Here is a 23,677-nt window from a genome sequence, read left to right on the forward strand (position 1 = left end):
TTATTAGATCAGTCAGCTTAATGCTATTCTAATGGATGCCTCCTAGTTAATATTTTCTAAACTATAGTGATACATCTAGCTACATAAAAAGGCACTTTTGCATGTTTTGATGACTTTAGAAGGAAGTAGCTTGGCCTGCAATGCTTTTTAGTTCATCATCTTACAACTTAAGAAGGACACAGCAGTTTATTTGGCAGCACCTCCCTCCACCATGTTGTTTTTTGCAGAAGTTACTAGATTAAACTTCTATTATGTCACTGAAATACCAATATGAAGGAGGATTCCAGCATGATCCCTGGTGTTTGTGACTTTCGGAAAACTTAGAACGTCTGTTTGATGTTCTTAATCTTTTGATACATGTCCAAAGATGTCATTTAAAATTAGGAGCTTCCTGGGAAAATGAAGATCCCGTTTAAAAATGTGGCAATACCTTCACCGCAACAGCAGAGGGCGACAGACCCGACATAAACGTCAAAACTGAATCAAACAGAGGCAATAGAATAGCTAACTCTGTGATTACTTTGTAATATAACCACAGTTTAACGGGTTCTAGCAGCAGGTCGGAGCACATGGCTTTACAGGATTATGCTAACTGTTGTTAGCAATGAAAGATAATCGCAATATGGTCTCATTAAACTTTTACGACTAAATGTTTCCTTTTTTATCTGTATTCCGGTTAGAGCTGAAAAACTTACAGGAAATCATGCTGAAATCCTCCTATTATAGCAACAGATTTGGATTCCAGGCTTTAAGAGGAACCCAGTTTTTAGCTGTGTTAAAATAACCGCCAGTGTATAAACTATCAAAGTAAGGATGCAAAAGCAGGGATTTGTGTTCAAGCCTGAATCCTGCCGTCAACGTTAAGCTGAACATGCAGATATGCTTATTTAGTGTCCTAGTTAGAGGGCTGGACGAGAGCCATGGCTAGAGACGACACAAATGAAAAATAAACTACAGAGGTAATGCGGCGACGCTCTGTCTTTTCCGAGCGGACCTACATAAGTTTTGATGAGGGTTATATTTAACGCAGAGAGGCCCGGCGGCGCGGCCTCCAGCACCAGCAGGGGCTTGGCGGCCCGAACCTGTGTCCGTAAAAGGTCTCTGTGGTGCGCGTCAGGTCTTCCCTGCCTTCATGTACGTAGGGATGGTGCCTCGTTGAGTCAAGCCCTCGAACCGTTTGTACGTGTAGTTCAAGAATACCCAGTCCTTTGATTTGAAGTCAGGCTCTGTTGCATTGGCTGTTGAAAAGCAAACACAAACAGAAAAAAGTATAAAAATCAGTAAGCAGTGACGTACAATCTGTAACTTCACCACTAGATGTCACCAGATCCCTCACAATGTGTCAATTTTCCTGGTTAAAAAATGGAAATCCTAACAATAAAAATGCCAAAAAAGAATTGTATATCTGATTTCTGAAAGTATTTTGCCATGTTTCTATATCACAATAACCCCTTTAGTGCAACAACATACAAATAACTGAAATATATATATTTCTTTACATGTTCTGAGCTTTAAATCGAGATTATATCCCCAACTGAGTCAACATAATATACATGTTAGAGAACAGTTGAAGTTAGAGGAGTTTTACCACAAATACAGGTTTTACCTTCAAACTGTTTTTGGCATCATTTTTACACATGATGTGGTTAGCATGGCAAGCCGCTAAGCTAGGGGATAAGCTAGCCAGATCCATCATGTTTTCATGACGGGATTGAGCATTTTAACTTTAACAGGTTTGGCCTTCCTGTTATCCACTTTAAGTCTTGCTCTTTTTGTAGCCTGAATGATCCACCGACACATTCCAACATTTCTTAGAACATACAGTTTTATTTTAACTAGCTTCTGGTGACTTTTGTCTTGCTTCCTTTTCCTATTATGACATGTATTGATAATAGCTAACATTGTCCGGTCGTCACTAGGGAGCATTTACTGATCCATAACAGATTGGATTCATAAAATTACAGACTCAGAGTCAATCAAAACCAGCTGATCAGAGTCAGCAACGGACATTTCAGAGCGTCTCTACTCACCTGGCTGAAGGATGTCTGATTCGGGGAAGTCGTCAAAGTTTGAAGTATCATCAATACTTTTGATTTCGATAGAAATGGCTGCTGGTCGCTCCCTGCGGATGGAAACGAGAGCTGTTCCATTATCTGACAGAAGCCTGCTCTGGTTTTAGCTAAGGTCCCTGTTTAGAGCAGCATGTTTTATACCTGATGTGCTCCCAGTCCACCGACTCAAAGAACGGGTGGGTTTTGATCTCCTCCACACTAACGGCGCCTATTCGGTTCTCCGCATCAGTGCAATACCTTAATTAACAGATCAAAAGGTTTATGAAACAACAGCAGATCCAGACGTTTGATCCGATACGTGAAAACAGATGTAACTGAACCTTAGAATCAGCTCCTTTGCCTTCTCTGAGATGGGGACTTCAGGTGGGAAGACGAGGGTTTCCTTCCAGTTCATGACCTTCCTGTACGTCTCCTGTGGCGTCTCCGAACAGAAGGGTGGGTAACCTGCATCAATCCGAACACATGGAAGATAAAAACGTTACTGCTTCACCAGCATCTCAAAAACAGACGCCGGAGAACGTCGATTCTTACCGATGAGCATTTCGTACATGATGACACCCAGAGACCACCAATCACAAAGCTTGTTGTACCCAGTCTGCATGAACACCTCAGGAGCGATGTAGTCTGGCGTTCCTACTGTGGAATAAGCCTGGAAGGGAACCACAACATTTAAAGCTCAGGGTTAAGGACCGAACATGTGAAAATCGTGAAACAGACTGGTACAAAAGGGTTTCTCTTCATTATCTTTACCAGCGTGCTAAAAAACTATGGTGATATGATTTTTTCTGGTCAATTCCCATCCCTGTTAACACCTATGGGGTGTTCAACTTTTTTTTTTTTTTTTTTGTTTTGGGTCCAGAATCCCAAGAGAAATGTACTAACAGCTGACTGAGGGGTGCCGACAAAGGTACTTACCGCCAATTTAACATGTTTAGAAATCAACATTAATTTATCCCTAAAAATACAAACTAATTGAACAGTTATCATGTCTAAATGAAAGCTGTTTGTACCCTAATTAAGGTAACACATACAAGTATTGTTCTCCAGTTTTAGATGTTACTATTTTGCCTAAAATGTTTTAATTAGGGACAAAGAACTATTTCCAATCCCCCTGCAGTACCCCTCTAGCCCACTAGAGGGCTGTAACCCCACAATAAAGACATCAGGTTTTTAGAGGAGTCATAAGCTGGTATTTTACATATGCAATTCTTCTATAATTGTCCAAAAATTCATGTTTAATCATTTTTAGGAGGAAAAAGGTTGGGGCTCTCAAATATTGACATGAGCTTGAAGATTTCCATATCAAAACAACTATTTTACATAAGAAATATACAGACTAATTAATGAACTTGTTTTATATAAAAATAAACTATTTCTGTCCCTGTAACCATTTTCCCAAATATGTACATTTCAAACAATTTCCTTTACAATCCGATAGCAAAATTGAATTGTATATGGTACTTATAAAATAATATTTTGTTAAATGTATAAAGTAATATAACTGCTCTATAACAGCTGTTTTCAGCACCCACTATCCTGCATGTTTAGGTGCTTCAGGTGATTAACAGGCCTCTGCAGCCCTTGGTGGCTGCTGAGGAGGAATGCAATGATCTGCTGGAGCAGAAACACATCTAGAACAGGAAAAGTTAGCCCCATGTTTGAAAACTACTGCTGTATAATACTGGATTGCTCTAATTAAAATTCCCTTTCAAGTATTTTGTTAAATTTAAACTGACTATTATAGAATAAATAATAATTTATACTTTTTAATGCTCTTTTAATGCTCTTAGAAGTAATCTTAATGCCATCAACAAATACCCATGACTTATATATATATATACACACGGCAAAGTCCTTCACCATCTTCACCATGGACAGGCTGCAGCCATGTCCCAAGTTCCTTGTTTTCCCGCCACTTTGGTTCAAATTTGCATTTTCCCCATTCTCTAGCCTTTTCTGTGCCTCAAGCTTCTTTTCCTAAGCATTTTAATGCCACGGTTATCAAATTTAATGAATTTTAATGCCAATTAAGGCCTTAATTTAAAAAAATAATAATTTAATGACTTTAAATGATTTTTAATGACATGCAGAGACCCTGAAAATAATTGAATCATTATATATAATTGGACTAATTGTAAAAAGCAAAACACATATTTCATAAACTGTGATTTTTTAACCATCAAGTGCATATTTTCTAAAGCTGTTTTATTACAATTGCTCTGTATGATCATTGTAATAAACTTTAAATGGCTACTTCTGAAGGAAATCTGACTTGAACTGCACATTTCTGTGCAAAAAGCTGAATTGAGGCAGGTATTTGTTGGAAGCGTGTATTTATTCTGTAAATTATTTTCTAACTACTTTTAGGAATATAAGCTTCTGCAGCAGTGCTTTGTACCATTTAAAGCTTCACATATTCTCTGTAACTGCACTCTACCTGCTTTCTGTCTAGCAGCAGCACCTGTGCTCTTCCTCCTACATCCTCATCATCAATAGGCTACATGTCCAACTTCACTACTTCCTGAACTTCAGCCAGCTCCTCTGCTTCTTGTCTTTCAGGAGCTGGCTGAAGTTCAGGAAGTAGTGAAGTTGGACATGTAGCCCGTTCTCCATATTCTTTGTTGTTGTCTAACCAGGTTGTCATGTTGCATCAACTTCTCACTGTTTTCCCACAAACATCGTTGGTCGCATTTTGTCTCTTTGTGGCGCTAAAATAACTCCTCATGGACTTCAGTTATGATCTACTACTGTTTTTCACAGCAGCGCATCACGCTCTGCTTGGTGGAACATACGCATACGCAATCTTCTGTTGGTGGAAAGAGTAGTTCCCATAAAGCACGTACATTTTGTTTGTTAAAATGCATGACCTAAAATGTTAAAATTCTGATATCTGAGGTTTCGTCTGAGGTTGCCTCACATGAAAAAAGGTCAGTGGTTCAAAACCTGGCAGAAAGAGCCTTTGGGGAGTGGTGGCATAGTGGTTAGAGCATTGCACTTGGGTCCTGGAGATTTCCACAAACTGCCACTCTGGGTCCCTGAGCAAGACCATTAACCCCACACTGCTCCCCGGGCACCACACAATGGCAGCCCACTGCTTCCCAAAGTGATGGGTTAAAAGCAGAGAGTGAATTTTCTTATTGTGGGGGACAATAAAGGGATTTACATCTACATACCTATCCAGGAGTCAATTCTTTTGGCTCACACCAGAGCAGTCTCTAGTTGAATGCTGAAGACTCCTGGATAGGTGTCGAAACGTCTTCAAAAAACAGAGCGAAAGTCCAGTTGCCTTCTAATTTAAGCCTGTTTGTGGTGCCATGACCCGCATGACTGAAGCTTGATTTATGCTTGAAGTGTCCGCAAGGTCCGTGCGGCAAAATTCCATAATTTTAGGCTCGCAAATGTAAACATCTAGAGAATCAACACATTGTGGAAAAGCTCCAGGAAAGAAATTAGTGTCTTGAATGGCATGAAGAGGCTTTGATAAAGTTCTAAAAGGCTGTTTTCTACTTCCTTGTGTAGTGTGGTTTTGTCAGCTTGCTCTTTGTGCTGAACATGCTCCCCCTTGGAGCTGGCAAATACAGTAGCAAAAGGTGCACAGAGTATAAATGCTGCAGATGCTGTGAAAGGCGGAATGTCCGAGCTTCAAGCATATTGGGCCCTTGAGAATTTGCACCGGCATGTTTGTTTAATATCTTTTTCTGGTCTCTTACACAACAGGTTAAAAAAGTAGACAAGTAGCAACGCTTACTGACCGCCTGCAGGCGAGTCTCTAATTGTTGGAATCAGCAGTTTTTGTGGAATAAATATGGAAGTGGAGATATGAAGACAGGCTAATGCTAGCATTCTAATACGAATGAGATAAATTGGAGAATATTTGCAAGTTTTCACTAAAGCCAAACACCAACAGAGATGCTTTAAAAAGACAAAGTCTGATTTCCACATTTGGACTCTTTTAAAAGCGGGCTCCACACTGGAAAAAATCAAAATCTAGATTTTCTTAAAATAAGTGTATTTGTTCTTGGATTGAGGAGCTACAAGAGACATTTTGCCAACAAGATAATTTAGATTTAAAATAAGAAAACACAATTCCATTGTCCAATTCCATTGGCAAACTAACTCATTTACCCACTCAAATTAAGGGTAAATACACTTAATTTAATGATGTTTTACTTATTTCTAGATTGTTTTTCCAGTGCATGCATGATGCTCCATTTCCGATCCAATTAGCCTGAATTATTATTGAGACTGAAAATGTACTGCTTCTATAATTATTCAGTGTTAATCAAATGGATTATTAAAATTAATACGATGTTTGTGGACGATGTTTTTATTTTCACTTTTTCCTTGTTTGTTCAGGAAGCATACCAGCTGCCTCCTGTTCTTCTTCCAGGTTTCTGCTTTCCTCTTTGAGTTCATGTTCTGGAAAGCTAAAAGAAAAGAAGCATAATGTGAAAAGAAGCTAATTTCCTTCATATTTGGTTTGAACTCTGAAGCTGGATGGCTTACAGAAATCACTTGGTGGGTTGTGCGTCAAGTTCCTGTAGAACTCGGTGCGATGGGCCTTCTTCAGTCCGGTGCACAGGCCGAAATCCGACAGCTTCACGTGTCCCTGGAAGCAAGAAGACGCTCGGTGTGATTATGGCCTAAACGGTCTGAGTCTGGAGATGTTGGGATGTTTGCCATGTTTGCGTTCTGACCCTGGAGTCCAGCAGCAGGTTGTCTGGTTTGATGTCTCTGTGGATGAAGCCCAGCTGGTGGATGGAGTCGATGGCCAGAACCGTCTCGGCGATGTAGAACTGCGTGGCCTCTTCGGACAGTGTGTCCTTCTTCATCAGCAGCGTCATCATGTCGCCTGGTAACAGAAGTCAGAGGTGTTTTCTGGCAGCTTGTGAAACATCAGTCTAGACGGTCTGAGGAAATACCTCCAGGCAGGAACTCCATGATGAGGTAGAGGTTCCTCTTGTCCTGGAAGCTGTAGAACATCTTGACCACCCAGGCGCTGTCCGCCTCCACCAGAATGTCCCTTTCTGCACGGATGTGAGCCACCTGCAGGAGGAGCAGATCAGGATTGTCACTCAGGAGTCAAAGCTGGTTTTTAACCTTCCAGGTAGATTCTTTACTTGTTCTTTCTCCAGCATGTCTGCTTTTCTCAGGATCTTCATGGCGTAAATGTGTCCAGTGTCCTTTTTCTGCACCAGGCGGACCTAAAAGAAAAAAACAAAGCCTGAAAACCTCCACTCGCCTTGTTTTATTGTCCTTATACTTTTGTGAAATGTGTCTGACCTCTCCAAAAGCTCCTCTTCCGATAACCTTCAGAGACTCAAAGTCGTCCAAACCGAGCCGCGTCCTCTTCAGACGCAGGAACTCCGTCTCCTTCCGGGCGTGCTGCGAGCGCCGCATCACTTTCTGCAACCCACAGAGAGCTGCTTGAGAGATTTCGCTATCTAACTGTTATTTAATGCTGGATAATCGGATTAAATCCTAATAAAGTACTTTTATTTTTTAAATGAAAGAAAATGGAGATTATTCGCACCTCCTCATCTGGCAGGCCCTCTTCTTCCATGGCCTTTTCAAGCTTCTTCTGCCTAAAATAAATGCCAAAAAAGTATCATTAAACCGTACCTATCACAAAGCGTCTTCAGTCTCTGGTTTCCTCCTGGTACGGTTGGAGTGGCAGTGACTAGCAAGGTGTAAACAACTATTCAGGTGATCTCCCAGCAGATCAACCTTCAGGTAACAATAGAACATCAGTGGCAGTGTTTAGTTTCCTTCACCACTTTGGTTAAACTACCTCGGGAGCGTTGCCTTATCTACTGGGGGAAACCCGACGCCGTAAACAACAGCTCGGCATTCGACCCCCTCCATTTGTTTGCGTGGCTGTTTAAAAAAAAAAAAAAAAAGAGGTTACCTCATCTCCCGCTCCTCGTGCTGCGTCAGCAGCGTGCTGTAGAAGTTTTCCAGAGTCAGCTTGGCCACGGTCACCCTCTCCCGGGTGTGGTTGCTCATGGGAAGGGCAGCTGCCGTCCCCCCCGTCATGGCCATGCTATCCTATATGAACGGGAGCAAAACTGCCCTCAGTTTGTCTTTTTGTAAATCATTAAAAAACAAAGAAACAGAAATGCCAGCGATGGCGGCATGTAAACATCTGACAGTATTTTTACACCTTTGGAAAGCAAGGTGTTACCAGTAAACCTAATGCTCCATTTATTTCTCTGCTGCTGTAGAACCGGACATAATAAACTTCTAAAGAGCCCTGATATATTGCAGCAGTAAAACACGCACGGCTCTGGCTCTAGGAGAAGAAGATCTGGTGTAGAGAAGCAGGAGCTACCTGCATTAAAGCTGCAGTGGAAGGATTCTCATCAATCCTTAAATCAAACTTTAACGGGACAAGAAAAAATGTAGGACTATTGTTGATGATGTCATCACAACTCATTATTTATGATAAAGATGTAACTCTCTGACCTTTAGCTTTTTTAGTAACTAGGGCTACACCAGGTATCCAGCTGGAAAACTATATTAATGCCAAGCATGGTTCTGGAATTTGGAACAAATTTTTGGAAAAAATTAATAAAAAACAAAATAAAAAAACTCCCCAAGCACCCCAAGAAGAACACAAAAAAATTTTTTTTTTAAACAATATACTAGAGGTCACATTATGATTCTGTTTTTAAAGCTAACACTTATCTCCATCTACAAACAGAGCAGAATGGGGGATAAAAGGAGCAGAAATAAAGAGAAAACAACTTCATATTCTACAACAGACGTCCCTGTTTGTAATCTTCCACCATCTCTCTGAACTAATGCCAGGCTGGGGAAGAACTCTTTGGTTGTTTTTCTGATTCTCTTTCCCAGTGAGCCCAGAATGGAGAGTCACATGCTGGATGGCTCATGGCCCATGAGGTTTTATTTCAGGAACGGACTTTAAAGGTTTGCACAGAGCTCACAGGAGGGACAACTCGCACTTAAATGGTGTTCCTTTAAACCAGTTGGTCTAAAAAAAAAAAAAAATTAATAAAAAAAAAGATATATATTTATATGGTGTTGACATTATAATGATTCTTATCCCAACATACCTTCCAGGGGGGGATCGAAGTGCTTTTCTCTCCATTAGATCATTAAACTAATGTTTATATTAAATAGAAAACCCACGTGCTGGAGGTTTCTTCCGGTTAAAAGGGAGTTTTTCCTCTCCACTTTCGCTACAATCATGCTTATTGTGAGGGATTGCATTCGAGTCAATGAGTCGATGCAATCAACTGGTTTTCCTTAGATAGAAAACTTTGAATCAATTTGACTGTATGATCTGGTTGAACTGTAAAGGGCCTTGAGATGACACGTGTTGTGAATTGGCGCTATAGAAATAAACTGAATTTATTCGAAGTGTATACACAGAGTAAAGAAAAACCATGGCAACCAAAAAGAACAAACGTTTGTCTAAAGATCTTGATAGCAATAAGAAAATATCCAATTGATTCAGGAACCAAACCTTGGAGGAAAAGTTTCTCTGCTGCTTCCGGAACAAGAACTAGAGTAACTCATTGAGCAGCAGGTACCAGGATGTTCATCTAGAGGAGAATCTATGACCATCCTCTTATGAATTTATACGCCAATGGCTCACTCTGATTAAATAATTAGAACTGCCAGCAGATGGAGACAGTATACAAGAATGTTTATTTTAGGCTTTGTGCGAGGGCTGATTTCAGGTCCAACAAGGACAAAGTAAAACCTATCAGGATGAAAAATTGACACATTGTTTTTTTGAGGATGGATGTAGGTTTTTGTGATTTTTTTATAGATATAATAAATGACTTAGCTCTTTAAGTACTTTAAGGCCCTTAAGCTTAAGCAGAACAATGACGACAACATAGCTTGACTCTAGAACTGTCTTTTTTAGCCATTCCACCTCAGAAGAGTGGAAGCTCTTGACTAACTTAAATTTAATGAAGTGAGGAAGACTGGGACAAAATGTTTGTAGTCAGCCATATGCTAGCTACTGGTATCAAGAGGGTGCCAATTTATACTTCTGACGCACAGCCTCTACAACCGTCAAATGTTTCTCTGTGCATTCTGCAACCGTTATTGCATATCTCAAAAAAATCCTGACTACGCATCGGACCTACCAGACTAAAAACAAATGTGATTGGTCCTTGGTATGCATTTCCGGGTGTCTGTGTGGTCGTCCTTCTCCATTCGGAGCCGAGGCGCGTCATTTTTAAAAACAGAGGAACAACAACAATGGATACTCTAGATCAATCTCCGTGACCGTGATATCTTCCAGACGCACCAATGTTTTTTTGGAAATAAAACAAATAAAAATAAACACTCCCGCCGGCACTGCTGAAAAAGTTCTAGTAACCATCCGCCATAGTTCTTGCAAGTTCTCGAATAGGCTCCCCCCATTGTTTGGCGGGAAACTGCTGTGCATCCCTAGAAATTCCAGACCGACGTTGCAGAAGCATACCAGGAAAACTGGTTCGCGACCAGACTCAAGCGACATTTGAAGTATGCGGTTGCAGAAGTCTAATCCGCCCTTAAACTGGAAAGTTATTATTTCTTGTCTGTCTTTCTGTTAGGAAACAAGGACAGGCTCAGAAAATTAACCTCCGTCCACTCAAAGCTTAGGGAGTATCTACTACACTTCTTGGATCGACACCAAGTTGAGAGTAGACTGACAGCATTTAAAATAGGGTGGACAAATCTAAAATCTCTCTGAGTTCTGGCATTATGTCAACAGCTAAAACTGCTCAACCGGCTACAAACTGGCCGGATTGGACGTGCAAGCCAACATGGACTTGCCGCATGCTCTAAAACAACCAAAAACAATAGCAGTTTTTACACTTGCTGTCCTGTTTTATAGTCCTTTTAACTTCGACATATTTTTCTCCTCTACGGGATTTTGCGAGGCACATCCTTTTGTCAGCTGACATAAATGCCGCTTTACGCACACCTGGGTTAGTCGTTCTCGCTCTGCTCTTCTTTTTCCTTCTTCCTTCAGTTCTGTGGTAGCATTAGTGCGCTCCTGATTGCTGTGGCATAAGTATTTTGACGGCTATTTTACTGCTCCCTTGGCTTCATGTGATTCCATTTTTACTATATTTATACTGTCTTCAGCTTTGTGTGAACCTGGTCTTAAGGAGTGTCTCCCATCACTCTGAATTGGAAAAAGTTACATTTTAAAATATTTGTATCTCTTATAATCAGTGCTACGTTATCATTTTTCAAAAAACAGGCCATGTCCAAACTAGAAGTTTGCCTGATAGAAGGAATAAGGATATAAAATGGCTTTTCCTCTCCTTTAAGGAACAGAACATTGATAAAACCAGATTATTCAAACGTTATGTAAGAGAAGGAAAAGGGACGAAGGTGGACACGTATATCACCAAGACATTTGGCAGAACGCCATCAGAAAGGCATGAATGGGCTTGATTGGCTCACAAAGACATTAAACAAGCCCTGCAGTCCAGAGATAGGAACCGTGTTTCGTCTATTCCCCGGCCCTTTTCCCGTTTTCAGGCCCAACAATCTCACAACAACAGGACACTTCCTGACTTCTGAGGGGAAACCAAAAAATCTCTGAATCATTGTCGCGTAGGGCCTGATCTGGAGGAAATAACAGCTCTGAGAGTTCACTGAGGTCTGTGCCTATTTAACTCATAATCCTTCTATTGCATCAAGTCAGTTTTACACAGCTGTTAAGACAGGTGCCAATTCTAACCTGTTCCCAACACAGCCATTTCCTCAGCTGCCAGCATACAATAAGAATCACTAAACTCTGGTTGGTCTGATTAGCTACCAGTGACTGAGGAAGGTGAGTGGAAAAGAGGAGGCTTTTGATGGAAGTTTATGTGTTAATCCACTGCACAGCAGAAGGGGTGACAATATCATAGAAGGTGCTCAGTTAGGGATGCAAGTTGTGAGTTAATTAATTTATTAGGTCTGAAAAACTTAATCGGAGTAATTGTTATCAATTGATTATTGAAACAATCGTCAACTAATTTAGTAATCGATTAATCGTTAACTGGAGTGTGGAGACTTTAAATGTGTCTTTAGCTGACAGAGAAACCCACTTAGAGCAGCAATTATACCAAAATTATTTAAAAAAATGCGTAAACATTTTGCATTTAAGAAAAACATCTCTTTCTCCTGTCAATATTCTCTATCTAGAACACCTCAAGTGAAAAAGTTTTAGTTTGATTTAATTATGCAGAAAGAGTTCTGTAAAGAACCTTTGGTTATCCGATTATTAATCGATTAATCAAAAAATGATCGAAAGATTAATCAATTTGCAAAATAATTGTTAGTTGCAGGCCTAGAATTTGTGTTGTGTATTAGCGTTATATAGATAAACTAAATTCAATTCATTAACCAGCGTCCATTTTATTGAATACCTTTTGTATCAAGAGGATCTTTCAATAATATGAAGGGGTAAACATTATTTCACCAATATGCTGAATAGAGTAAAGTACTTTGTTATATTTAACAATTTATTGTGCCTGACTTTAACAGTGACCAAATAATCAAAAGAAAAGCTTTCTTAAGGTATAAAATATCAAGAAAACAGAAACATATTAGGTTACTGCATAAAAAAGTTGAATAAAATATGTGAGATTCTTAACATTCTCAATGTACAGAAATAAAACTGTCATTTAAAGAGAAGGTATGTCACTCTAACATACTGTCAGACTATTTGCTGCTTCATTTCAATGAAGTGGACCAACTGGGAAATAGCTCACTGGTTTTAATGTAATTAAGCATCACTGCAAATACAGGCAATACTTAAGAAGGAACACCAGCTGTCTGGTCAATGACAGCAAAACTACTATAATGAGAGTAACTACTTTTAAGCAGACATTATCTATTATTTTTATCTAATAAGCCATTAATCAACGATTGATTAAAGTCAATTATTTGTTACATATGCTCAATACAAATATTTAGGTTCCAATAAAGAATATTAGCCCAAAATGGGTTTAATTAGGCTTTACTTTGGGTTTTTTAAGGCAAAGTCATAAAAAAGTGTCTATATATAAATTGAATCTGTCCTTTATTGGAAAAACTGCTTGCGTTGTAAAAAAAGAATGACTATATTTACTAACAAACTGCACAAAAACAAAGCCTAAAAGATAAAATAACAAATACGATTCTATCAGGACGTCGTAATTTGTAATTAAAAAAAAATTTATGCAACCAGAGTTACTGGAGTATGAATCACAAATGTCAAAGAAGGTGACGATGTACTTTTAATCTGGGACTGACGCTGAAAGACCTGAAAGACTATTGTTGTCGTTTGGTTGACTTTAAAGTGTCTGTTAAAGTCAAGAAAGAAGCTGCTGTTATTGTCTATTCAGTTTTTAGGTGCAGATAGTCTAAAAAATAAGTTCTTTTTTTATTAATCAAACTATGCATTAATAAACCACAACCTTTTAACTAATTTTAATTAAAGAGGCACAGCTAATCTATCAAAATATCAATGACCATATTATATAACTATAAACTATTGCATTTTGTCTGAGCATTTGTTCAGATAGCCGGTGTTTAAACAAATAAATGGTGCAAGGAGTGCACGCCTTTGCATCGAAAGCCATGACAGGAGGAATATTTGGCTTTGTTTTTCCACGGCTCTGCTGACGACATGGTGAGCTGTTCAGGTTTTCCTCATTATGTGTATCTTGGCTTCATGTTCATTGAAAAAAAGGGCAAATAAGGTAAGATCATGCAGTGACGTCTGGGAAAGTCCTATGGCTACTTTCCGTTGAAGTGGGTCAGTAGGAGCAGAGCAAGTACCGGCATTGCTCTAATTCTCTTTGGCAGAGCTGTGGGTGAAGCTACATTTTAGATATAATGAAAAAGTGTGACGTGCTGCCTGCAGCGTGACACATTTCCCCAGCAAAGGTCAAAGGTTCATTAAGAGGTAATGCTCTGTGTAAAGTATAGTAAGATAAAACACTTCCCATACAGACAGTGTGTCACTAGCCTGCTGCTGGAGAAGTACCAGTTTTTTGTTACCTCTCTAACTCATCGCTGAGAGGAAAAGCAAGGCAAGTTTATTTCTATAGTACAATTCAGTACAAAGAAAATTCAAAGTGCTTTACATGAATGAAAGAATAAAACAGAAGAAAGTAAAGATAAAAACATGACAGAAGCATGAAATAAAACAGTTGGAACTCAGCCTTAAACTAATAATACTTCAGTTGACAGTTTACTTTAACAGTCAAAGGCAGCTCTAAAGAAATTGGCTTTGAACTTTGACCTTTTTCAACCTTTTTAACTTTAACTCAGGCTTTCAGCACTTTTCCAGTCTTCTGTGAGTTTGTACCAGATCAGTGGAGAATAGAAATTAAATGCAGCTTCTCCATGTTTGGTTCTAGTTCTGGGTGCACAGAGGAGGCTGGAACTAGAAGACCTGAGTGGTCTGAGAGGTTGATCCACTGACAACAAGAGTGGAAACTCATTACTGGGATCAATATTCTTCTGCTTATAGAAGAAATATGACACTATTGTTTAATTTCTACTGTTAACATGGTCTGAGCATCATTTATTTATTTTGGTTCTCTCATCTCCAGCATGAATATACGGAAAAAAGCTTATTATAACAGACTAAATTAATTGACATTTGCAATCATCATCCACTAATTTGGAAATTAATTGCTAGACTAATGGTACACAAAGTCTAGATAAAATTTAATTTGCTAAAAGAATGATCATCCTAGAGAAATAACTCAAACACTGCTTGTGTATACAGGTTTATGTGTAATTATATTTATTTTGCATGTTTTTGCCATTTACAGTTAATTTAAAATGTGAAATAAAGGAGTTTTTTTCCTAAATGTTAAGTATTTGTTTATTTATAATTGTCAATTTACTGAAAGTATCTGTTTTAGGATTAATTTGAAAAATAATTAATGGATTAAAGAATACAAAATATCTTTTCTGTCAAAAAATCTTTTCTGTTTGTTAGGTGCAGGTAGGATTATTTTTAATGGTGATGTGTATATCAGTACAGAGTGAAGTTTGTTCCATTATTTTTGCAAAATAAGAACACATTTTGTAAATTGAAATTCGAAAAAAAAAAAAGAAAGAAAAATCAAGAAATGAAACATTGAAACATGAATTCATGAAAACATAACAAAAAAGGTTGTAGCTTGTAGTTTTGTCATATTTACTTTCATATTATATATTATTTTATTTTTTCAAATTTTTCAAATTTTATTCATGCAATTTTTTTTTACTTTCTGTTTTTCATATTTCTTTAGAAATTGCATTTTTTTTTTTTTTTTTTTTTTTTTTTTTTTTTTTTGCGCCTTCCAGATCAGATTCTCTTCTCTGGGGGCAGGCTTTCCACTAGAGTAAGGAGTGAGGACATATTTCTATTGGTCTGTATTAATTTCAGCTACAACATTTCTATTGGTCAAAAGCAATGTGTGTATTATGCTTAAAGTGAAGAGAAGGTTATCTGTGAAACACACAGAAAAGCAAAAATACAGGCAATATGTAAAAAAAAAAAAAACTATATATGAAAAACCAAAATTTGAAAAATCAAATTCGAAAAGGTTAACTCTTAAATAAATTTTGAAAAAAATAAAATCTGAGCAAATTAAATATGAGAAATTAATAATAAAAAAAATCTGATAATGTTTTCAAAGTTTCCTTTCTGGATTGAACTTTAATGTTTTAGTTATTTTCTTGCAACAATGATGGAATCAAATTCAATCCATTCTTTCTTTTGCAGAAATCATCAGTATTTAATATTCATAATCTAACTGATGTCATGATCTTGGTTCTGTTTACTCAAAAGTTTTTTTTTTGAGTATTCAGTTTCACTTTGATCCATGTTATTCTTCATTTCTAGTTTTATTGGTTTAATTCCTATTTTGTTGTGTTTTCTGGATATATTTGAGTTCTGAGACTTTTCTTGGTCGCCCTCTTCTGCCCTCTTGTGTTGGTCTCCTTTTCCCATGCTCCCTTCTAGAACCCTCTGTTCACACCTGCTCCCAATCAGCTCTTAGTCCTGTCTTAGTTCAGTCTCCCATATATACTGGTTCCTCGTAATTTTCCTGGCTCCGCACGTTAGTTTTTCCCTTGAAGCTGACTAGTTTTTGATTCCATGTATTTTGTACCTTGGTTTTTAGATTTTTTTTGCCTCAGTTATTCAATTAAATCTTCAAAAACTCACCTTGGTCTCCTTGCCTCCGCATTTGGGTCCTCAAAATCCCAACCAAACCCTGACGACTGATCTCGACAATATAAGAAAAGACCATCTGTGTGCCTAGTGTTTCTTCTAATTTCTCTTTTTTTAGGTAGATTTTTACCAAAAAAAAATTTTTTTTCCCAGATCAGTCTTTTCATTTCTAGGGGCGGGTTTTCCTTTGGATGTGAGGAGTGAAGACACATTTCTATTGGTCTGCATTAACTTTTTTATTGGTTGTCAGTGTTTTTTATGGGGTTTAAAGAGGGGAAAATGTAATGTTTGCAATTCAATAGAAAATAGAAAAGAATGGAATCTGTTAAATTTAATCTGGAAAAAAAAATTGAAAAATAAAATAAAAGATAAAATGTTAATAGATGAAAATGTAAACAATTGATAAAACAAAAGATATACAAAATAAATTTGAAAAACATCACATAACAAAACCTTTTTTTTTTTATCAAACGTCTTTTAAAGCTTAATTTCTTAACTTATTTTTATTTATTTTTTAATATTCCACTAGAAACCATTTTTTTCTACTTGCAACAATAATGGAACGAAATTAACTCCACAGTATTCGCCACAAATATAAAAAGTAAGTGGTCAGCTGCTACTTTAAATTCCTCTAAAAGGACAAATTTGTCTTGCAGTTAACTAGATCCACCCTGTGGCTAAACAAACAAGACGGCAGCACTCAGGCAATGACAAGGAAGGCATTATGGATGCAAGCAGCTTTTTAAAAACTCAAGCATGCAGCTTGAAAAAGGCCATTTAAGTGAAACAACCAGAGAGGGGAGTGAAGTAGGGAGATATGATAGCGCTGCTAGAATAGAACAGATCCACTTGTTCCAGACGGTAATAAGACGTTCTTCTAATTACGCTGCAGAACTTCAGTCACTCAAGGACTTTCAGTGGAGATTTAAAAAGCATTCCCCTTATAAGAACGCCTGTCAGCTGAGGGGATATCTAGATGACAACAAAAGCACCATAAGGAGATTTCCTTTCACAAGCTACTTCTAACAGTTAAGCTCGCCAGCTTTAAGGTAAAACTAATGGAAAACTTGATCCTCCTTAAACTTGGACTTCCCAGTTTGGTGTAAAATTCTCCGGTCAGTAGTTTCCAGTCAGATGAGCTCCACCCTAACAGTACTGTTTTCCATCCTGAATGAAACGACTCAGTTGTGACGTCACAGAGAAAACACATGAGATTAAACATGCAAAAACTCAAACAACCAGAGATCTCATTTGGCTCCATCTGGCCTTAGCAGTACTGCCCTCAATGTAATTGACAGAAAACAGACATATGTATTGTGTTTTTGATGGCTGACATGGCTAAGCTGGTCTGTTTAAACTGCAGCTCAATGCATTGGATAAACACACCTGCTGATGTTTTGGTTTACCTGATATTTATGCAAAACAACAGCAACCCCACAACCCTCCACTATCTGTGTTTATTACATCCAAAAAGACAGAAAAAGTTACCTTTCTAATTATTTTGAGCTGTTTATACTGTAGATATGTTCGTGTGGTGTTCCCCAAGGCTCCTTTCTCAGGTCCCTTTTATTTAGGCAAGCAGTTATCACAGGAGTTTTAAATTAAACATGATTTTAAAACAGCAAAAAGTCCTTGGAGATTTTTTGGTGTTAAGAATAATGCAAATCTATCTCCTCTAACCATGTTGGTTGGCTAAAAAAAACAAAAAACTTTTAGTGTTAATGGTTAATTTTTTTTTTTTTTTTTTTCGCAGCACTAGTGGCTCGTTTTTTGACAGTAGGCTGACAGGAAAGAGGTAATCAGAGAGGGGGAGAAAAATGCTTAAGACAAATAAATAACTGATTATTCATGTGTTATTGAGATGAAGGGATTAGGCAATTGCTTTTCTCTTTAAAAAACAGCAATTCGATCAGTTTTTCTTTTCTATTTATTTATTATTTTGTATACCGGACAATGTAATGGCTAAATTTACATAAAATTGTAATAAAAAATACAACAATGCAGCAGCTAATACAGCATATTTTGCTGGCAAGGTCATTACATGCAGCTGGACATAATGTAGATTTAGGTCCTAAAGGCTGTTCTGGGGCAGCTTTTACTCCTCATGCTCAGACTATAGACAATTTCAGCCTCTCTTACGATATGCTGATGACACAACTTTCTATTTGTGCCACCTCATGACCCCCAGTTGTTTATAGTGTCTGACTAACTATATCCATTATATCAGTACATATGGGTCAGAATTTCCTCCAGCTTTAAATAAGAAAGAAGTTGTTATTGTTTAATTAGGCTACTTGCATTTTAAAACCAGAGTTTAGGCTATTGTTTTATTTTTTGTGTTTTATTCCATTTTGTGAGGCACAATAAATTGCTTTGCATATGAATGCTTTCCTAATAAACGTGACTTTAGTGTATAGTTATATTAACATTAAGTCATAGGTACAGTTCCGACAGCACCAAAATCCTTTTATGGAGGACCAGAGGGGACATGTTAAACTTAGCATTTAAATAATAGATTTTTGAAAAGTGTTTGGTAATTGCAAATTTTTAATGAAATTAATAAAAATTTATTGTAAACTGTATTTGTGAATCCATTACTAAATACTGCAATTTCAAGGTTTTTTTTTTTTTTTCCACCAAAATGGATATAAAAAAAAAACAATATATGAATCTGATTAAGTTCTATATGTATCAAAAATTATAAATGGTAATTTGTTCTCTTCTCTTTTCAACATTAATACAAGATAGTATCAATTCCTCATCCAGAATTAAAAAATAAAACATCCAAAACCATGCAGGCCACATTTGCTTAAGTAAATTAGCTTAAGCTTAAGCTTAGACTAATCAAAGTTCTATATGTATCAAAAATTATAAATGGTAATTTGTTTTTCCTTTCTCATATTGTTTTTCACCTCGGATATTCAAATGTATTTTGCATTATTTTTATTTTTATTTACCCTCTAATTTCTGTGACCAAACAACAGCTTAATAAAAAGTTTAGATAAGCTTACAAACTGTTTAGTAACCATTTATTAACAGTTTGGTAAACAGTTATTAACACTTAATTAACAGTTATTAACAGTTAATTAACAGTAACAGCTAACTACGGTATTCATGACAGCTTATTGACAAGTAAAGAGTGTAAAATTAAAAAAATATGAATTGCAAAGTGAAAAAGAGAAATGGAAATAGAAAAAACATAGTCAGGTTTGCTTTTAAATGGCCATTTCAAAATAGAATGTGACATTTTCAAATTGTAGTATTTAATAATGGATTGATACCATTTACAGTTGCACTTTAATTATCGATGTAAAATGTGCAGTTACAAAACACTTTTCAGAATTAAATTTCAATTTTCTGATTTAAATGTTAAATTTGAAGCAGTTCAATTTTTTTTCACTGACTCTCCTGGTCCTCCATAATATTTTGCATTTATATGTTTTATTTTTATTTTACTTACCTCCGTGTCTTGCTCCAGAGTCAATTATTGGCGTGCCACCAGCAAACAGCAATATAAATGGAGAAAATATGTCAAATAATCCCGTCTGTGCCTAATATTAAGGCAGTTTCACGCTGGAGGAACCAGTTAATATTTGCTATCCGTCACATAGACCTATGTGGCTGAACAGTAAACATCATCGATATCAACGCTGGAAATCATAACAAAGCTCTTCTGTCGCTGACAGCCGCCTAATCTGAAACAACTGGAAAATATTCTGCCTCTACGACCCCCAAAAATAACACCTGTCCTCCCCTTTCAGTCGCTACAAAACATGAAATAAGGACCGCTGCTTCCTGAGCTCATCGGGCTCATCAGACGCTCTGGGCTGATGACGCAAACACGTCGACATGAGAAACGTGACGGATAGCCAATCACTGGCGTTCAAACCAAAGCTTCTTTACCTTTAGCCAATCGCGACGCGGGAAGAAGCTGACGGACATGTATGTTGACCAATGAGAGGATCTGCACCGCCTACACAACGGCACAGGTTTATTCAGCTAGCAGGCAGAGTTCTAAAGAATATGCTGTACTACCTTCAGTTGTGAGCGTTGTTACATCATTTTGGGGTTTTTTGGTTTGTGCGGACCCCTGCTAAAAATAGCTAATGGGGCGTCATTGTGTGAAACTTAGATAAACCAAATGATAAAGGGTTCCTTTGTTCCCCATTGCAAAAAAAAAGTATTCCCCCCATTAAATAATACTATATTTATACGTTTATTATCAAATCCATTGTAATAAGAAACCAAAGTAAATGTAGAATAATACGTTTTTACATGAGTATTTAATCTTTTATGGAAAAAAAAAAATAATAGATACTGATATCATGAATAAGGTATGTCTTACAGATTAAAAATCTAAAATAATCAGTATATAAAGAGTTTTAAAGCCATCTTTAAGGTTTGGGGGTCCATTAAACCACAGTGAGACCATATTTACACAAACAGAGACTCTATGGTACATTTGTGAACCTTCTCTTTTCAACATTAATACAAGATAGTATCAATTCCACATCCAGGATTAAAAAATAAAACATCTAAAACCATGCAGGCCATATTTGCTTAAGTAAATAAGCTTAAGCTTAAGCTTAAGCTTAGACTAATCAACTCAACATATTTTAAATGTCCCTCCTGAATTTGGGGATATGTATGCAAAACTTTTGGGAGAATATTTCCCTTGACCACAAAATGTGTATCTGAAATAAAATTCACAGAGTATTTAATAAAAAAAATGTAACAAAGAGATAAATATGGTAGCAGAGTGGCGGTCTTGGGTTGCTTTACAGCTCAGGGTGAGCTGATACAAACGTAGACCCATAAATGTTGCTCTAAACCGAACTAAAATACAACTTCAACATATCATGCATGCTAAGATATTTCAATATAATGTATATAAAAAGATTCTGCAAAGAAGAGTGGGCGAAAATAGTCATAATTCCCTCGGTAAAATTGATCAAATTTTACACATTTGTCTGATATCAAAGTTTGTTCAATCTAGTTTTAAAATGTAGAAATAAACAATTAATAAAGGTCAAGTTTTATTAAAAGTGCCCTACAATCAGTGTTAAGTTGCAGATGACTCCTGCACAAAAGTGAAAGTAAGACAGTTATATCTGTTTGAAGCCTTGAAAGTATTAACCTGGGCAATAAAACCATAAACCTTGATAAGAACTAACTGCAAATTTGTTGCCCAGTTTTTAAACAAGAATATGAAAATTAAGTCTCAAGCCTAAAGGGAAGCAGCTTAATTCCTCTTTAAGCCTTATGGGAGATCAGCTAATTTTTATTTTCTATATTTCCCTGTGAAAACATCCCAAAGGGTTTTTAGAACAGAGCAAATAATTTGTTTACTCCTGGGAGTTGCAGATAACATAACCGTAACAGCCCAGTTCTGTTGACCCAAACAGAGCCTACAGCAGTGAGGAGTGGACGTTAACGTCTCCCTGTTGTAAATCTCCTTACTTGGATGTTTCCTGGCCTTTTACTGTTATGCCTGTGATGTCAGCCGGCGGGGGAAAAAAAGGTGGGTGTTTACTCTGGTTTCTGCTAACACGTCTGGGTGTGGTGGACAGCAGACAAGGCTGTTTTTGTGTTTCTCGCATCAATGGGGCCCACAGAGCCGTGACTCGACACCTATATTTAGATCTGGCCTGTAAATTTCACCGGCCTGCATGTTCAGTTTTAAATGGATGCAAATTAAAACCATGATATTCAATAGGAAATGTATTAAAATGTTTATTTTTTTTCCACATTTAATAATGAAGAACTTAAAAATAAATGTATTCAGTTGCATTTGAGTAAATGTAAAAAGAAAAACTACTTTAAATTCAATTCAGTGTATTTATGGTAAATGGCCTGCACTCATTCACGCACACTCTGATGGTGGCGAGCTACATCGTAGCCACAGCTGCCATGGGGCTCACTGACAGAAGCGAGGCTGCCGTACGCTGGGGCCTCCGGGCCCTCTGACCACCATGTAAAGTGTCTTGAGATTCACATTTTGTCGAAGGGTTGAACCTTCAACCTTTTGATTTCAGGGCAAACTCCTACACCCGATGCCACTGTCGCCCTATTTTATATTTATTTAGCACCAATTCACAAAATGTGAATCTCAAAGCACTTTACAGAGAAAATTCAACTGTACATTTTACTTTTACTTCATCAATATTCTGGTCAGAGTATTGCTTTTTCTTATTGGAGTAAGTTTTCAAGGCTTTCGACCTACCAGGAGTAACATGAGCTACTTGAATGTCAGAGAAAAAACAAAAAACTTGGTTTTACGAAGCTACCTAGCTTGCACAGTATTTATATTGACTTTTGGCTTTTCTTTTACTGTGATTTATTCAGTCTAATTTAAATGTGTTTTTACTGCACCAGTGGCTTGTTTTTTTGAGAGTAGGGTGACAGGAAAGGGGGAGATACATGTGGCAAAAGATCACAGGTCGAATTCGAACCCAGGTTGGCCGCATCGAGGACTAAGGCCTCTATACACGTACCGTGCGCACTAACCACTGCGCCACCTGCACGCCCTTAAATGTGTTTTTTTAAAAACACATTTATCAATAGTGGTTAGAGCAGAGCGCTTGTGCTCTGAGAAGGTCACAAAGTACCCAGTTACATCCCCATAACCTGCGCTCTGGTTCCCTGAGCAAGACCTTTGACGCCACACCGCTCCCTGGGCGCTGCACAATGGCAGCCCACTGTTCCCAAAATGTAAATACCAAATACACAGAGTGAATTTTGCTTTGTACTTCTGACAGTATAATGACAAAGTTGAATTCTATTCTATTCTGGATTTAAGAGTTTTGCGGCGCAAGGCGAAGGCAGGCGTAGGGCCCTCTGAAAGGAGACAACACACAAAGCAGATAGAGACGCTTTATCAGAATGCACATTTAGAATGCGTTATTTGTTTACCTTTTGTCCTTTTTTCACTTTCGTTTTCTCAGTCTTTAGTTTTCTTCTCCCTTTTGTCTTATTTCTTCCTGTCTAGCCTCATCTTTGCACTCTGTTTTGTCTTCTAATTGTGTTTAATGCAGTTATCAAAAGTAAAATAAATACAAAACTTGTTAGTAATATTTCTAATATATTGTTTCTTTCATTTTTTTTTCAAATTCTTTCCTAATAAAACTTCTATTTCATATTTTTTCCTACATGTTCTAGACCTTTATTTTCCTCACAATTGTCACTTTTTCCTGCATTCACAGTTTGTTTTCATGCATTTTGCTGCTGCTCTCCAGTATCCTTCGTGCACATGCTCAGTGGAATGGACTGATGCAGCAAAGTGGCGACTGAAGGCAGGATCCAGAGCCACACATAAAACAATTAGCATTCTGATGGTATTTTTTAGAAAACCAAAACATAAGGTGGGAAAATAAATATTGTATTAGCCACATACAGGTGCTGGTCATAAAATTAGAATATCATG

At 37.4% G+C, this 23,677-nt stretch overlaps 1 protein-coding gene across 1 annotated transcript; it reads right to left on the reverse strand.

Annotated features, from left to right (window-relative positions):
- Window positions 1-1,102: 1,102 nt before the first annotated feature.
- On the reverse strand, window positions 1,103-20,081 carry LOC119781474 (serine/threonine-protein kinase 38-like). The gene is made up of 14 exons (XM_038281961.1): window positions 19,715-20,081; window positions 7,981-8,120; window positions 7,606-7,657; window positions 7,356-7,478; window positions 7,193-7,276; window positions 6,995-7,118; window positions 6,770-6,924; window positions 6,579-6,681; window positions 6,438-6,499; window positions 2,604-2,721; window positions 2,393-2,516; window positions 2,214-2,309; window positions 2,031-2,122; window positions 1,103-1,238 (listed from the first exon to the last, which is right to left on the reverse strand). The coding sequence occupies exons 2-14, from the start codon at window positions 8,112-8,114 to the stop codon at window positions 1,114-1,116; spliced, it is 1,392 nt and encodes a 463-aa protein (XP_038137889.1). The 5' UTR covers window positions 8,115-8,120; window positions 19,715-20,081; the 3' UTR covers window positions 1,103-1,113.
- Between the last annotated feature and the right edge of the window lie 3,596 nt (window positions 20,082-23,677).

Source organism: Cyprinodon tularosa, unplaced genomic scaffold, assembly GCF_016077235.1.
Source record: "Cyprinodon tularosa strain WSP-4 unplaced genomic scaffold, ASM1607723v1 ctg177, whole genome shotgun sequence".
Lineage (NCBI taxonomy): Eukaryota > Metazoa > Chordata > Actinopteri > Cyprinodontiformes > Cyprinodontidae > Cyprinodon > Cyprinodon tularosa.